At 37.3% G+C, this 18,970-nt stretch overlaps 1 protein-coding gene across 1 annotated transcript in view; it reads right to left on the bottom strand.

The window, feature by feature from the left end:
• Window positions 1-279: 279 nt before the first annotated feature.
• LOC131038424 (uncharacterized) overlaps window positions 280-18,970 on the bottom strand; it is a 151,050-nt gene continuing 132,359 nt past the window's right edge. The window contains exons 10-12 of the mRNA XM_059210200.1: window positions 8,902-9,042; window positions 8,697-8,822; window positions 280-915 (exon numbers count right to left, since the gene is read on the bottom strand). Of these exons, the coding sequence (XP_059066183.1) occupies window positions 835-915; window positions 8,697-8,822; window positions 8,902-9,042 (348 nt within the window). The 3' untranslated portion in view covers window positions 280-834. The remainder of the gene's footprint in view (window positions 916-8,696; window positions 8,823-8,901; window positions 9,043-18,970) is intronic.

An 18,970-nucleotide genomic window follows, 5' to 3' on the forward strand; every position in this document is an offset into this window, starting at 1 on the left:
TTCTATGAACACCTGACTTCGCTTCTTATTTCATTCATAGCCGAATGGCAATTTAATAACAACCACAAGCATGCTGAGGTAAACTGAATTAAGAAAAGAAATTCAATCAAGAGTGCATTCTTTCAGATAGAAGTACCATTTTTCATTCAACCAGAAAACAGAATCCATGTAACTTCTACAAAGAATCTTATGATTTTCTTAACTGTTAGACTAGCACCTAAACAAATTTGTAACCCTCTCATAATACTATGAAATGCTCAGATGTTCAACTAGAAAGCAAAATGGAAAAGTTTTCCCTAGATATTCAGAATATAATAACCAAAATATATTACAAGTGGGGAAGTGTTCAATAGAAATTTTCCCAGCAGATAAGAAACACGTTAAATACTAAGAGGCCTCCACAATACCTTTAGTCAGAGTTGTGAATTGAATTTCACAATGACTTAATCTCATTCTTCCATACGGAAAGAAAATGAAAACACTAATCGCAAGGTTAACTTGGTTTCAATCCTGCAGAAAATACAAATCCTGGAACTTCTAGAAACAACTTGCATTACAGTGATATTCACAAGAGGCAGACCAGTTCATCAATAAGTCATTAATAAACTTATTCACATTTGCAAAAACAGAAACTAGATCAGCCATGATTTTATTTAAAACACATAGCTAGTTATGTCTGCAACCTCCCAGCCATGGTTGAAGGAGAATATTGGAGATATCTCCATGTGTCAAATACGTCAAATGAGGAGCGTTGCAGAAATTGCTAGAGCATATTGTACGATTGAAAATTATTTTCAATGCCCTGAGACCTGGGTGAAACAGGCTGAATACAAGTTATTGATCTGTTCTTGGAGTTAGGTGCAATAATTGCACAAGTGACCACAAAACCTCCACCCTGTGAACATCTTGATTTGCCTGCACTCACACAAGCAATAGACAAGATAAACATCAAGAGAAAATGGCCGATACATATTCCTAAAATTAAATCTAGATTTCTCTTACTTGAAATGTATATAATGCTAAAAGTTGCTGATATGGAATTCAAAGAGTGACTAAATTGAGTTTAGTCATGTGCACACTGCCAAACTATTATTTAGCTATATAGACAACCACTTACAAACACAACAGCTATGTGATTTAATGCTAATACTACATGTCAATCAGCAGACATTAAGCTTTAACTAGTTTAGAAAACATGTCATGTGATAGGTCAGACATTCCTAGGGTCTGAATAGGGGTTCTACTGCATAATTTGACCAACTTCTATGACTAGATATTGTTCTGTGATCTCACACCATAAAAGGTGTAAATGATGTTCAATTTACATTCAATATGCAAGTTATATTCTATTGACTAATTTTAATATTTGACTATCTTCTTGTTTGTGGCAGGTGAGAGGAGCATTTAATATTTTTCTATGTCCTATCTCACGAATGCCACTCAATATAAGTATGTAACAAATGAGGCACGGTCAAGCAATGCCTTGATCGGCAGGTGAGAGGAGCATTTAATATTTTTCTATGTCCTATCTCACGAATGCCACTCAATATAAGTATGTAACAAATGAGGCACGGTCAAGCAATGCCTTGATCGGTCATGACCGATCAAGACATTACTTGATCGTGGCTCTTTGTTTATACTAAACAAATGTATGTTCCATGTTAATGCCAATCGGTGGGAGTGGTATTACAACCGCTGTCTATCGGTGTTGGCTTAATGCTAACAGCCGATAGCTATCGGTGTGTTAGCCTTAACAACCGATGACTATCGGTGTAGACCGATCAAGGCATTGCTTGACCGTGCCTCATTTGTTTATACTAAACAAATGTATGTTCCATGTTAATGCCAATCGGTGGGAGTGGTATTACAACCGCTGTCTATCGGTGTTGGCTTAATGCTAACAGCCGATAGCTATCGGTGTGTTAGCCTTAACAACCGATGACTATCGGTGGAGACTAACACACCGATAACTATCAGTGATGTTATATTGCCACCCGATATATCATATGCAACCCGATAATATATGCAGCCCCATATATTATATGCAACTCAATATTTAATCAGTGTTTTCATTAATCATTTATTTAATATTATTTATGTTAATCGATATATATCTAAATACAAGATTTAATAGATCGATGAACATAACCAAAATATATAGTATGATTATCAATAGGTTGTTTATATGCAAATGTAGAATGGCTATTAAAGAGGAATTAATTGCTTGAAGGTTTTATCATAGTTTTCGATATGATAAATGATTGAATGAGAGACTTCATTTTATCTCTCATTCAATCATTTATCTTACCGAAGCTATCATGCGTTAACACTCCCTCTTAGCTAGGTAAGATGAATGTAGACAATATATTCAAGCATCACAATTCAATTGAGAGTAATCATTTTAGACATTCATGGGAAATCATACCACCTAGTCATATGGTATGAAGTATCACCTAAACACGTGATACTAAAGTACATCACATCAATCTTGTGATTTACAGAATATCACCTAAGCATGTGATATCAGTATTGCCTACACACGCAATACTTAAGGATAATCATATGAGAAGGATTAATTTCTCACCTTATCCAAGTTGTGATATGTGCACTAACACTTTATACAAATGTTTTATCACAACACAATCATGGCACATCCATGACACACCAGAGATCCAACGTGATAACTGGTTTGTACATTACAAGATCGTCACCTTATAATGTCCCCATACAAGTGTTCACTATCTTGAGAGATCGTCACCTCTTAGATGTGAACCCAGGGATAGAATCCAAAAAATTGTCCTAACATGACAAAGAGGTTTACACATTAAACATCTTATAGGTATGCAAAGATAGATTACAAAGCAAATTACCTTTCTATCATACCTAAGCCTTTTCTGAAGTGATCAACCTTTACTCTAGAAAGGGGTTTGGTCAGAATGTCTACAGTTTGATCTCCTGTACAAACATATTCCAGTTGGATTGCATTCCTTTCTACCATATCTCGCACAGTGGTATGGAATCTCAATATGCTTGGATCTGTCATGAAATACTGGGTTTACTGAGAGTTTTATGCAGCTCTGGTTGTCACAGTGTATAACAGTGGGTTTCATAGGTTCTCCAAATAACCCCACATGCAACTTCCTAAGCCATACTGCCTCTCAGGCAGCCATAGAAGCTGCAATGTATTCTGCCTCGGTGGAACTTTGAGCTACAGAAGACTGCTTCCTGCTGATCCAAGATATCATAGCTGAACTTAGACTGAAGCAACACCCTGAAGTGCTTTTCCTGTCTGTTACACTTCCAGCCAAATTTGAATCTGTAAATCCATGTAGGTCTATATTAACCTTCTCGTATTTGAGACCAAGGTTTAGAGTACCTTGTAGGTACCTCATAATGTGTTTCACTGCAACTAGGTGTATCTCCTTCGGTTCACACATAAACTGACTTAGAGCATTAACTGCATAATAGATATCTGGTCTTGTATTTACCAGGTACATCAGGGACCCAATCATCTGTCTGTATTGAGTAGGATCAGTGGGTTGTGACTCTGCTGCTGCTTCTTTAAGTTTATGTAAGTTGGTTTCCATAGGAGAGGTCATGGCTCTACAATTTAGCATTCTGAATCTCTTCAAAATATCCAAGGTGTACTTTCCTTGGTTTAGTATAATGTTGTCAGAATTCTGCCATACTTCCAATCCTAGGAAGTAATGAAGGAGTCCTAAGTCCTTCATATCAAATTCTTTGGATAGATCATTCTTGCATTGATCTATAAGATGATCATTTCTTGTGATTAATAAGTCATCAACATATAAAATCAACATTAGCATATCACCTTTATTTCTTTTGTAGTAGAGGTTAGGATCTGCATCATTTTTAGAGAAGCCTAGTCCTGAGAGATAGGTGTCAATTTTTTCTTACCAGGCCTTCGGAGCCTGTTTAAGCCCATAGAGAGCTTTCTTGAGTCTGCACACATGAGACTCTGCATCATAAATTTCAAACCCTTTAGGTTGCTCTAGGTAGACTTCTTCTGAGATCTCACCATTTAGAAATGATGTCTTAACATCCATTTGGTGTACCTTCCATCCTTTTGCTGCTGCAATGGCTAATACAGCTCTTACTGATGTATACCTGGCAACAGGTGCAAAGGTTTCTTCATAGTCTATTCCCTCCCTTTGTGAGAAGCCTCTGGCTACAAATCTGGCCTTGTGTTTCTCAATGCTGCCGTCTGCAGCATGTTTGATTTTGAATAACCATTTAGATGAAACCACAGATTTCTTGGTTGGCCTAGGAACAATCTCCCAAACATCATTTTTCATAATGTATTGATACTCTTCAGACATGGCATCCTTCCATAGTTGATGTTCAAGTGCATCTAATACATTGTTTGGTTCAACGTTAGAGAGGTCATTCATAAGGGCAACATAGCTAGTAAATTTATTAGGCCTTTTGCTTTCTCTGAAGGTTCCTAAGGGAGCAGCAAACTTCTGAGCTTCTTCTACAGTTTTGGTGGCCTATAGTGGTCTTTTCTTGAGGTTTTCTCTAGGTGGACTTAGAGTTTCACTCATAGTTTCCTCAGGATTCTCCCTCTGAAGCTCAGGAGTAGGATCTCTATCTAAGCTAGGGTTGGGAATATAGACTTCAGGATCTAGAGAGCTTTGGGCTCTTTTGAAGGCTAGGTTTTCTTCAAATATCACATCCCTACTTAGTTCAATATTCTTTTGACCAGGTATGTATATCCTGTAGGCTTTGGAGGTTTCATTGTATCCTACAAAGATTCCCCTTTTTCCAGAGGGCTCTAATTTTAATCTTTTCTCCTTAGGTACATGAATATAGACAGGGCATCCAAAAATCCTAAGGTGGCTTATATCTGGTTTTGATTTAGTAAAGACTTCCTCAGGAGTCTTGTCTTCAAGATGAGAGTGAGGACATCTGTTTGAATATATACTGCACTGCTAGTTGCTTCTGCCCAAAGATTGATATTTAGATTCTAATCAAGAATCATAGCTTTGGCAGCTTCAACGATTGTCCTATTTTTCCTTTCTGCTATCCCATTTTGTTGAGGGTTGTAAGGTATTGTTAACTCCCTCTTAATCCCTGAATTTTTACAAAACTCTTTAAACAATTTTGATGTGTATTCCCCCCCATTATCAGTTCTTAGGGTTTTAATTTTGTTTCCTGAGTAGTTCTCTGTTAGTGATTTGAATTCTTTAAACCTATTAAGGATCTCTTTTGATTCTTTACATTTCAGAAAGTAGATCCAGGTTTTCCTAGAGTAGTCATCAACAAATATTACATAATACAGAAATCCCCCCAATGAATTTACAGACATAGGTCCACATACATCAGAATGAACTAACTCTAAAATTTTACTTGTTTTCCTAGTACTATTCTGAAAAGCACCCTTAGTATTTTTACTTAGGGCACATCTTGTGCATGCCCTTGAATGATATTGCTTTAGCTTAGGTAGATCCGTGACAAGGTCTCCCATTGATGATAAAGCTCTAAAATTTAGGTGGCCAAATCTTCTATGCCATATTTCATTGGCATTTGTAGTTTCATGAATTAGGGCTAAGTAAGGCTCTGTGCATAGCTCATATAAGTAGCCTTGTCTTTGACCAATTGTATTAGCTTTCTTGATAGATGAGTTCTTTGGCCAAGCCAACACTTTGTTGTCCATGAAGGTCACTCTGTATCCATTGTCCTCCAGTGCTGATATTGAGACAAGATTCCTCGTAATACCTGGAACATATAGCACTCCTCTAAGTTGTAATGATACACCCGACTTTAGTTTGATGGTGCAGTTTCCAACTCCTTTGATAGGGTGTGTGGAGTCATCTCCGATGGTTACCTCTTCATCATTCTCCACTTTCATGGAGTCTAGTACTTCTCTAAATCCTGTGATGTGTCTGGATGAGCCACTGTCGATCACCCAAGAGTTCACTTTGTTTGATGCGTGATTTGTGAGTGCTGAATAGAGTACATACTTCTCGGAGTTCTCTTCCCTTTTTGATTTTCCTGTTTTGGTAAATGTGGCTTATTTAGCTCTTTTTGGACATTTGGCAACATAGTGCCCAAATTTGTCACATCTGTAACTCTGAATTTGAGAGAGGTCCTTCTTGAAAGAGTTCTTGCTGTGATGACCTTTTCTCTTCTTGAATTGCTTCTTCTTGCCCTTTCTGTCGGAGTTCGTAGTTAGAACTTGAAGGTCTTCATCTATATTCTTTTGTTTGATTCCTTTCTTATTTTGCCTTGATTCCTCTTGGAGAGAGTCAACCTTTACCCTATCGAATTTTGGAAAGTTATCCCTTGCACTGATGCCTTGGACGAACGTTTCCCAGATACTAGGCAACCCATCTAAAGCAATGAGGGTTAATTCTTTGCTTTGGATCTCATATCCAAGAGTTTCTAGTTCATCCCTTAAGGTAGATATCGGCATTGACTGATTCTCTTTTTATCATGGTTATATGATTTATCTCTCTTTTTAGAGCCAAGGTTCTACTGGCATTGGATATCTCAAAAGCGCCTTCAAGTGCTTTGAACATGTTGAAGGTTGTTTCGTGTTTCTTTATAATGGGCATAATATTGTTCCTTACCCCATCAACTATTATTTTGATAGCCTTATCATTTCCTTCTCTCCAAATTGCTTGATCAGGTTCGGTCTCAGGTTCTTTAGTTTCATTCTTTACAAATGATTCAACTTTGTTATCTTTTAGAATCATTTGAATTCTGAATTTCCATGTAGAGAAGTCGTCTCCTCCTGCAAGTCTGTCTTCAAATCTGATAGCGTTGGCCATTGATAGGATTGTGATGTTGAATATATACTTGATTTGAATTTTACGTAAAATTGAACAGCCTCAGGTTCGATTTAACTATAGCTCTGATACCATGTAAATGATGTTCAATTTACATTCAATATGCAAGTTATATTCTATTGACTAATTTTAATATTTCCTTAATGTATATATCTGACTATCTTCTTGTTTGTGGCAAGTGAGAGGAGCATTTAATATTTTTCTATGTCCTATCTCACGAATGCCACTCAATATAAGTATGTAACAAATGAGGCACGGTCAAGCAATGCCTCGATCGGTCATGACCGATCAAGACATTACTTGATCATGGCTCTTTGTTTATACTAAACAAATGTATGTTCCATGTTAATGCCAATCGGTGGGAGTGGTATTACAACCGCTGTCTATCGGTGTTGGCTTAATGCTAACAGCCGATAGCTATCGGTGTGTTAGCCTTAACACACCGATAACTATCGGTGATGTTATATTGCCACCCAATATATCATATGCAACCCGATAATATATGCAGCCTGATATATTATATGCAACTCGATATTTAATCGGTGTTTTCATTAATCATTTATTTAATATTATTTATGTTAATCGATATATATCTAAATACAAGATTTAATAGATCGATGAACATAACCAAAATATATAGTATGATTATCAATAGGTTGTTTATATGCAAATGTAGAATGGCTATTAAAGAGGAATTAATTGCTTGAAGGTTTTATCATAGTTTCGATATGATAAATGATTGAATGAGAGACTTCATTTTATCTCTCATTCAATCATTTATCTTACCAAAGCTATCATGCATTAACAAAAGGTGCATCCAAGTGATGCTCTTTTCAAATATAAAAGAACAAGATACTAGAAATTATGCTACCCCACACATTTGTTTCATACTATTCCTCAGTTTATTCACAAAATACTCATAGAGGTACCTTTCTCCGATGTATGGAAAGCAGGTTACATAAAACAGTTCTTTACAGGTTAATAGTTAGACTTGTTGTCCAAGTAGAGATCGTGTCAAGCACATATTCGAGGCCTACAAAACCTTTCTAAAAGATTTCAGAAGGCATTATTTACTCACCAACAGATGATGTGTCACTGCAAAAGCGCTTGATTCCAATTAAGGGAATAATGGATTCCCCCAAAAAGGGCACATATGAAGAAAGATCAAACTCCTAAACTATGGGCATATCACATAGAGAGACCAAATATTGAAATCAATGGCCTCAATGGAAATGGGATGCCAAAATCACGGACTTATAAGGATCTATGTGCCAGATAGAAGCATTTGCTGTTGTTCCAATTCAAGCAAGGAAAATGTTACACAAGAGATTCATTGTGATAAACAGGTAGCCCAAGTTTCAATATCATAATGAAACACAGTGCACAATGTTCTTTTCAACCTTGTTAATGAATTTAAAAATCAAAATATTAATCTTACTCAACATGCAAAATATTGATACCAAATATCTGCTATTGGCAAGTAAAAAGTGGCTGACTTTCATTCAAGTGAAAGGGGAACTCTCCAATTTGGTGAGAATTGACAGTCAATAATCTTTACCCAGAAATTAAACCAGGAAAATTTGAGAAGTTCTCCATCTGTGTTCATTATTGATTCTACCAAGTGTATATGCCTAAAGTTTGGCAATTCGAAAGAAAAGGGCTGTCTTCCAATAAGCAAACAATTCAAGGAGAATTTATCTGATATAATGGTGGTAAATTTTTAAATATTTTTTAGTCAATGCAGAATCTAATAATGTTTGCATCGAAATATAAGGCAGTCTGAAAAGCAAAGTCAAGAAGATTACAGACAAACATCAGATCGCAATTATGAATACTGATTCCAAGCATGATTCAATAATAATCTTTCAACAGTGATGATTCTACCTCAACAATAAAGTGTGACCAGATCTTCTCATTACGAACTTCCATGCTGCCTTTCAAAATAGTAAGCCCTAAGCTCCGAATGATATCTGCTATTTCAAGAAAGAGTCCCTGTTCCTCACAAACCATCTGCAAAAAAGAACATTATTTAATTAAAAAGTGAAATGAATCAAGAAGATTGAGATATTGTAAATTATTTTCATCTAACCTTTATAATCATTTGTCGATGTTGAGTTGATTCCTCCACAATAATAGGACACCCCATAGTTCGACCACAGAGCTCTAGTGCCCAACTAGCACCACCTTCAAGATTATCTCTTGCGAGTATGTGGTTATCCATATCAAAAACCTTGTACGAGGAACCAAATTAGATACTATTTTGTATTCAAAACTATATATGAAATATTGAAAATTAAAACGATCTTCACTTTTCTCTATAACGTAAATCTAACAGACTCAGTTGAAAGGTATTCTATCATAATCTAAAATGAATAAGCAGAAACATGCTCAAATTTGAAAGAATATGTTCCTAACAGAAGTTAGTATACACAGGAGCTTTGGTAAATTCAAAAGACTCAAATGATGAAAGTTCTCAAGAACGTCAATAGTTTCAAATCAGCAAATTGATGACTTAATGTATTGTAAAATGGAAAAATTGTGATTAAGCATTTGTACATACAAATCAACTAAATCTAGAATAGCAAGGATAAAACAGAGGAAAATGAGAAAAAAATTAGAAAGAGGGGGGAAAATTATCTAAAATTCTCTCTAAAAGTGTATTTAACAGGCCTACTCTAGGAACAATTGGAATTAAAAAACACATTTCCTACTCCAAATTATAAGACTCTCATAATCTAGCAGACGAGCTTAAACTTGAACAGTAGATTCATAATGAAAGCTATTCTGTGTATATATGCGAGCTTTCTGTAATTTCAAAAAAAAAAACCAGAAATATAATCCCTAAAGAGTCTAATTTATCTTCAGGCCAACCTTTTCAGATTTGGGACAAGGAGTCAGGGAATGGAACTAATTACCATAAATTATTCATACATAAGATGTCAGAACAGGTTTCCTTGTTTACCCAATATCTGCTTCACTTCTCTGGGGTAATGCTAAGACGAAAAAAACAATCTATTCCATTAGCTTTCCATAATCATTCACTTCAACATACAGAGAGAGGAGGAGGGGGAAGGCGAAGGGGGTACCCGTTGTATATCAAACATTGTTTTTGCACTTGAGTAATTAACAATAGATGAAACACAAATCCCACCTATATATACATCTGAAGACATCTACCCTGTATGATTATCTCTCATACCAACCTGTCTCTATCATAACATAAATGGTGTAGCCCTCTAACATCAGGCTGTAACCCACCAAATGATATTTCTGTGATCAATGCAAGATTCCTTTGATCAGATAAAAACATTTTATGCTCGCATATTACCAAATCCAGACCCAAAACATCTCCAAGGTTCTGCTCAGAATCCATTACATCCCTGCAAAGAAGGCCATCGCCTCCTCCTAAAACCACCTTCTACTAAACCAGAGGTCCTTGAAGAATGCGACAATGCTAGAATCAATATAGATTAGTATAGAAAAGGCAAAAGGATTTATGCTATATTTTGCAAAGAGAACTATTAGTAGGCCAAATTTCCCAGCCAAAGAGGAAAATGTTTGCTATCTGAAAATGGATACTGGACCAAGAAACAACTTCTCTTTGGAAGAAATTGTTGTCAATTTATGACATCCTTGGTCCATTTGTGAGAACCGATCAGAGATATGCTCCATGGACCAGCGCTGCCCCAGTTTGTAATGTCCCCTACTAGGATTTGGTCGATTTTAATCATAATTGATCTATTTCAAAGTACTTATGACTTAAACTAGCTTGATTAAGAGTCAAGTCTATCTTAACATGAAACAAATCTGTGATATTCTTTCTTTAGTCTATCAAATACTTGCTAATTTACCATACTAGATAATTAATCTTATTCTGATTCATTTATAAGTTGTTTACATATTTAAATTATATGAATTATTATGTGTTACTGCAGAGCAATTTCTAAAAGATATTATATTAATTATAATCATTATAGTAATATCTATTATCATAACAATATCCATATTTATAACCCTTATATTATTCCTTATTCTGATTGGTATATATATATATACATAAATAAATAAATGAATTAAATAATATTACCAATAATTTATGTACTTGCTAATTACCTATTCTATAAATTATTAATACTATCACTGGTTAAAAATATTGGTTATTAATATATTTAGTAGCTGGTAATGGCAGACACAACTGACGCATGTCAGATCTGGTCTGCCACTGTCATGAAATTATGTATTACCATAATACATATTTCTATGTTAGTATTATTATTCAAATTCTGCATAAAGGCATTATGGGGCTTCATATATTAAACATACTTATCCCAAAATGCATTAACCTTCAAAGATGAATTCCCGTGGCTTTTTCCTTATTATTAGTACATACTGAGGCCTCAGATTTATATCATTAATTTTCTATAGTTCATTGACAAATTAATGATCTGATGATACTTGTATATGTTCAGAAAATACTAGTCTGCCTATTATCTTTATTGCTGATACTATATTTTAATCTCCTCATACTTTGTTGCCATTATTATTCTATTGGTATAGAGTTTTACGTGGCTTACCTAGTCGGAGTCCTTTTTAAATCCTCCCTGATTGAATGTGTTTGAACCTGCTCATATACCTCTCACCCGAAAGGATGGCATTCTTTGGAGTTCAATGAGACACCTCTCTTCCCAATCGAACTTCTTCATAGCTAATGTTTTTGTTGATCAAGGAATATCGTTTAATCTAAATTATTAATCGATACTTGTTAGGATGCCTTAGTTGGTCTACTTGTAATCATATATTACAACGCCCTTGATAAAAGAATCTCTATCCATTATCAGCACTGCTCACAATTTATAATTGCTGTTTATTTAGATCAATCAATGCCTCCTAGATTTCATCGATATCTTTGCTTCCCTCCACTGTATATGCCTTAATTGATTTCCGATTTGTATTGTATAATGCTTGACGTCATCAGAGATACGTGATTATCGGTTTCCTCTAGTTCTGGTCGATACTTAACATGATACTAAACCATGACAGATCAGATGCTAGTGTCGACTATTCTTATGTTGATGTTTTATGGTCGATTGGCTTTAATCTTCTGTCAGTATATTTTCAAGTAGAATTGAGATGCCATGATGATTATCTTCATAGTGAACAAATATATAAATTATGTTTATAATATATATTAAATAAATAAACGTTAAATAATCATTTGTTGGTAATTATTATATTAATTAATAATAATAATTGGTTCATTTAGGATACATATATATATAATGATCAAGGAGGGGACATGACATAGTTGATTAGGGACAAAACCAATGGAATCATGAAATGTTAAGTGTTGCCTTTGTTAGGGGGCAGAAGTTCTCAAGTCTTTTCCTTCCTTGAACCCTAAATCCCGGAATCTCGAAATTCCCAGTTGTCAAGCCTTTTTCCTTCCTTGAACTCGGAATCCCGAAATTCCCAGTTCTCAAGCTTTTTTCCTTCCTTGAACTCGAAATTCTGGGATTTCGAAATTCTCAGTTCTCAAGCCTTTTCCCTTCCTTGAACCTGGAATCTCGAAATCCCGAAATTCCTAGTTCTCAAGCCTTTTTCCTTCCTTGAACCCGAAATCTTGAAATTCCAAGGTTCCTGTTCTCAAGCCTTTTTCCTTCCTTGAATCCGAAATCTTGGAATTCTGGGGTTCCCGTTTCCTCTACCCTTGTAGCAGGGCCGAACGTTTGACCTCCAGTGACATCTACACTTCCAGATGGCGTGATCAACACTCAAGGCTTTGAATGCTCCACCAACTCTTGCAACTTGTCTACTTTCATTCGTGGAGCTACACGGGCGCATTTAATGTTTTTTGCAGGATTGCCATCAAGTGAAGTCCAAGGCCATGCTTATTTATGGTTACTTGATGGCCTTCATGTCAGGTCTGCCTACCCTGACTTTGGAATGTCAGACAATCCACCTTCTAGAAGTACTTTTCTTCTTGGGATTGCCTTGTCAGGGCATGGCCACGTTGCTTGCATGCTGATCATGTCAGGTTTGTGCATCTCCCTGCCACCCCTAATTGACTTTCCTCTATGCACACCAGGGTCAAGGCTTCCTCTCCTTGACCATTGGTCTCTCCTCTATGGTCAGTTTGCTATATATAGGCTGTTAGGCCTCATTGTAAAGGGTTCTCTCCTAGCTAGCTTGAGCTACTCTATGCTCTCACTTCTTTTAAAGATTGTATATTTTTTTTGCATTTCTGCAACTGTAAGTTTGGCCATTGGCCTCTGAATGAATTGAAATTATCATTCTTGCCTTTCTTCAACTTATGCATGTTGAGTATGTTTTCTTACCTTCATTGTAAGTGTATGTTTTGTGGCTTTCTCTCATGTATATGCTATGTTAACTTGTTTTTGGGTGTGACTTGTGAGAAACCTTCGCCCTTTTGACATTTAGCAAATTCTAACCTCCATACATGCGTTTGGGATCATTCATGCAATTAAAGTTTGTGCATCTCTTGGGTATTTCGATTGACTCTTTGTGTCATTTTTGGGTGGGGAGAGAAACATCTCTTATCTTGGTGCATCACCTCCTTTCATTTTAGCATTTCTTTCTCTCCTTTTCCTCTGTAAACTGTTAAGATAGGTTTAGGAGTAGAATTTGGAGTATTGAGTTGGTTCAACACTTGCACTTGGATTGAGAAGGAAGCTAACCTTCTCTAGAGATTCAACCCCCTTGCACAAGGTCCCACACTTCAGGGTTGTTTCCATGTTTCACAAGGTTGCTGAGTTCATAGTTCAGCAAGGGTGCAAACTTTTGTGACAAAAGTTTCTGGCACGCCCGGTGGGACAGACTTTCAACTTACATGCTAAGGATTCAGTGTCGTTCTTAGTATATCAAAATTTGGAGGCAATCATCATTCAAGCTCTTGGCGACTCTGCTCACAGATCCAGTCTCTTGTTCATGACCCGTTGCTAATTTCATGCTCAAAATTCATACATGGGCATCTTCTAGAGGCAATTTCCAATTTTGAGAACTCTCATTTTCAAGTTCTAGAAGACGGAGAGGTACACCTTCATCGTCACCAATCCGGGGTGTCAAGGTTGTAAGCACTCCATCACCCAACTCTCATTCTACCCCTCCATTTACAAGACCATTATAGTCTAGGGCTCCCACCACCCATATCAATAGACCATTGTTTTAAATGGCTAGAAATCAAGTTTTTGTTACTTTCAATGGGGGATGTCCTCTCATTTTAACCCAAAGAAATGATATACTAGTGGCTGTATTAAAGAGTATACCCTATTTCAATGGTGAAACAACTACTACTCCTATAGAGAACATTCAAGACATTGCAAACATCTGCTCTATCCATAATGTCACCAAGGATGATGTTGTTGTTAGGCTCTTGGCCACTTTCTTGAAAGGAAAAGCTTTGCAGTGGTATAGATGGTTACCACCTAACTCCATTCATAATTGGGAGGAATTAGGGGAAAAATTTTGTGATCATTTTGAAAACAAAAGTGATCACCTATCCCTAGTTGAGTAACTAACTACAATCAAGAGGGAGCCTCATGAATTCATGGGAGACTTCAATTTCAGATTCCAAAAGACATGGGATAAAATCCCTACTCTAGTGAAGCCATCTCCCAATCATGCCTTCTTCTATTATCTAAGAGCTCTCAATAGTGATGTAGCTGTCATGATATAATCGATGGGCGAAATTTCTCTACCAGATGCATATGACATAGCCATAAAGGCAAAAAATTGTTTGATACAGGCTAGGAAGATAGCTCCAAGGCCGCCAATGCCTCTATTCCCAGAAGCTTCTACTCAACAACCCACCTTGACTCCTATCCCCATGGCACCCACAAGCCATCCATCCACATCCACTTCATCCTCAAATGAGCTCCACAAGGTCAAGGCTCTGTTGCAAAACTTTGGCAATGAGTTGGTGACACTTAAGAGGCAATAGGCTCAGCATAGTAGGCCTTATCAAGCACAAAATTAGAATTACCAGTAGAATAGGCCACCTTTTCAAGGGCAAAACCAATGGAGTAATGTCAGGCCCTTAAATAGTTTTAATCCTATAGCTGCAAATAACTCAAAGGCAATAGTTCCAATGCAAAACAATCTCGTCCAAGAGCAAGATTGGAGTCGACCATAGTTTCAGGACTCGCAGAGTTTGGCCCAAACTCAACGAGTCTCGAGGCGGGTCACCTCTTTCGAGGCCAGAGGACCCTAAACTCGGACTCGACCGAGTCTGGCCGGGTTTGCATAGACTCACTGAGTCTGTCAGACTCGGCCGAGTCCTGAGCCTTGGACTTTGCCGCCCAACACCAATAAAAAACACAAAAAAATAAAAAAATGACTTTGTTTTAAGTGAAATAAAAGGTCAATCCACATCTCCTATCACAAGGAGACCCATTGGAGGACCCTAAGACTTGTTGACGTGTTTTTTATGACTACGTCGAACACATAATAAAGTTACCAACGGCCCCCTTACTCTCTCTTGATCAAAGTGCGATTGTATGCTAAGATTGCAAAAAGTTCAAACAATTGACTCCAAGGTTCCTTAATGCAACGAACGTGACCCAGTTTGTTGATGTGATTTATTGGTAGTCCAAGGGGCCTTATGTTTGGATCGTTTTTTTCACTTCTTTGCTATGGCCTGGAACTTCATCATCAGATATGGCAATTCTATGATGTTTTTGTCAAATGAACTGAACTAGAATCAATTGAAATTAAAGGGGAAAGGGTTAAGAAGGCTCTAAAATTACTCCTAAGGGAAGTGATATCAATAGATAATGCTTTGATGGTCAAATTCCAAATAAACTATGTTACCCCGAGTTTCCGGGACGGGGACAGGGGTTCGCGTTTTCGGGAGGGTGATTTATTTTGCCAATTTTGGGGACGGCTAGGGGACAACAAAGGGGACAGCTATATAAAAATAGGAAAATTAAAATATATAGGGAAATTTAAAATATTCATATGAAAACATGGATAAAGCATGCACATATACATTATAGAACCTTGACATATAAGAACTAGTAGATTTCTTATGCCAAATTTGTGTTAAATTGAGAGTCAAAGTCAAATTGCTTATAGAATTCATTGTCAAAATTCACCATCAATATGCAGAATTTGTGGGGATGTCCCCTAGCAGTCCCCTGTCCCTGGGATGGGGATGCCTGAAAAAACATCGGGGATGCATCCCCGGGTAACATAGCAAATAAACCAAGCTTTGCTTCGCCAAGTTTAACTACAACTCCACAGGAACCAATGCAATCTTCTGAGGATGTTGAAGGATTTTCAAATCGAGAAAGTGCATTTGAATACCCAAAACGACGCAATCCAAACGACTGTCTACAACCGAACTTAGCACAAGTTTAGTGGCTCAGATTAACTTTACATTGCAACTTACAATCAACAAGATGCAAAAAGTATTAACCATGTAAATTCATCAAACACCATTACATTCTCCATTGAAATCAAAGCACTATACTACTTCTACTCTAAGTGAGGAAGGTGAAACCATGCAAGTTTTGAAAAATAACTTAAGTGGACACCATCAAAGAACAATGTTTCACTGTTATTATTTCAAAAAACTTATCGCAACAATTTCATACAAATCACCCTCCTCTACAAATGAGGGGGCTCACCCCTTTATATAGGCTACATACCTTGAGTACACATGCAAACCCTAATTAGGGTTTTCCCAAAAAGATTGCCCACACATGATGCAACAAGGTGGGAATCAGCAATTAAAGACTCATTATGCCCATATACAATTAATTCTACATGCCTGTTGTGACGTTTTCACACATCGCCCCATTGCAAATGGGGACCCATGTTTTTTGCTCGTTTTGTTCGTTTTCGCTTTGCTTTTTCTAGGGTTTTGTTAGTTTGTTAGTTGTCTGGATTTAGGGTCAAGCCTTAGGGTTTTAATTACCGTCTTTTCGGACCAGAATCCAGTCGGTTTTGGGAGCTTTTTGATTTTCCTTTTCTAGGATGCAAATTTTGAATGCAATGAATTCGCCAGAATGGTCTATTTTCAATTGGAATTTTGAATGCAGAGCTTAAATTTGTCTAAGTGTTGAAGATGAAATGTGATTTTTTGTCCAATTGAATATTTTTGACCAAATTTTGACTTTTTTGAATTTTGATCCTAGGCATTTCAAATGATTTGTTTTCGCCTTGTGAAGTGATAAAATGTGTAAAATCATGATATTTTGGCCTGTAGGAGCAAAATCGCTCCTGTCCCTCAGTGAAGGACGGGAGCTCGTTTTCAAATATCTTACTATTCTTGCAGGGTCAAGATGAATTACGAATTGGAAGTGATGGAGAAAGGCGAGATCTTTCCATTGAATATAAATTGAAGATTTTCATGAGCACAGAAATGCCTCCAAGGGAAAAATCGCTCCTGTCCCTCAGTGGAGGACCGGAGCTACAAATCCAATTTTGCTTTGTCCTTGCAGGATTTTAAACGTCTTGACGATGTGAAAAGGTCCAGAGAGGTGCATTTTATCAAATGAATATAACTTGAAGCGTCGCCCAAGGGATCACATAGGATAGCAAGTCCGGCCTGAGTGAGGTCCTGATCCTGAAATTTGGCTAAGTCTGGAATGCCCTGATCCTGAATTTGACTAAGTCTGGAAACTGAAAAAACCTCCAAAAACTAGATTTTGCAATATAACTCCTGGAGGTCTGAAACCACTCTCAAACATCCTGAAAGTATATATGGAATATAACTTAAAGTATAAGAAAGAAGAAACATAGAAGGAAATGTCACTTATACTTAAATGTTATATTCCATTAAAATTGTCCTGATTGAGAGTGCGAAAAGTCAAATTTCGCTCGTGTCCTTCTCCAAGGGTCCAGACCGAAAAGCGCTCTTGTCCCTCTCCAAGGGACCAAGGCGAATCGCTCGTGTCCCTCACCAAGGGACCAGAGCGAAAATGATTAGTTGAGCCATTCCTGACCTTGTTCGGACGAATCGAGACATCAAAGGCATGGTGAAGGACGAAATGAGCATGATAGAGCATCCAGACTTGATCAAAACAATAAAATGCTTAAGTTCGCTCCTGTCCCTCAGGAAGGGACCAGAGCGATTTTTGTTATAGATGATTTTCTCGCCAAGTTACGACCGATTCCAAGGCATGGATGAATGGAAGGACGCATTATGAACCCGTTGAATATAAATCTGGAAGCTAGCAAAGTGAAGTGAAGCATACAAAGCCAAGATCGCTCCTGTCCCTCTCCAAGGAACCAGGGCGATATGATGATTATATTGCCGTCCCTCCAAGATCAGGACACTCCAAGGCGAAGAACAAGGTACCAAGGACGTTTCGAAGCATCTCCATCAAGCACAAAGTTACAAGGATCGCCACATTGAGGGATTTGCTCTAAAATATCCTAATTCGCTCCTGTCCCTCAGGAAGGGACCAGAGCGAAATTTCCATAAAAACCAAGATTTTGAAAGTTTAACAAGTATCAAGCCACCAAGAGGAATCAAGGGACGTCATTTCACGCATTGAAGGTAATGGCAAGTTGAAGAACGCAAGGACAAGCTTCAAAACTTGAAGTTCGCTCCTGTCCCTCAGGAAGGGACCAAAGCGATATTGATTATATTGGCCAAGTCTCTCAAAATTTACGTCAAGCCAAGGTTTTGCAAGATGGTAAAAGGTCTAAGGCGTCTTTTGAAGGTGATATACCAAAGTGTTGAACGTTAAAATGCTACCAATTTGCACAAAGAGCCTATATCGCTCCTGTCCTTTGGACAAGGACCAAAGCGATTTTTACTAAAACACTCATGTTCCGTCAAAACCAAGACAAGGCAAAGATAGGCATGGTCAAGGACGTCCTTTGGAAGACAATGAATGAAGAACAAAGATCAAAAGTTTGCAAATTTGAGCTAGGAAACTAGGATCGCTCCTGTCCCTCAGGAAGGGACCAGGGCGATATTACATCCAAAGGCACTCATTCACACATGCAAGTCAATCTAACTCAAAGGACCCAGCTAAAATGGCGATTTGGACGTAAGGATGAAGATCTTGGACGTAAAAATTGCAAGAATCATGACCAAATTGATGGATCGCTCCTGTCCCTCAGTCAGGGACCAGGGCGATGAGGTACGTATCTTCTCACTTTTTCATTTTGGCGCTTAAAACACATTT

The sequence above is a fragment of the Cryptomeria japonica genome, chromosome 8 (genome assembly GCF_030272615.1).
Source record: "Cryptomeria japonica chromosome 8, Sugi_1.0, whole genome shotgun sequence".
Lineage (NCBI taxonomy): Eukaryota > Viridiplantae > Streptophyta > Pinopsida > Cupressales > Cupressaceae > Cryptomeria > Cryptomeria japonica.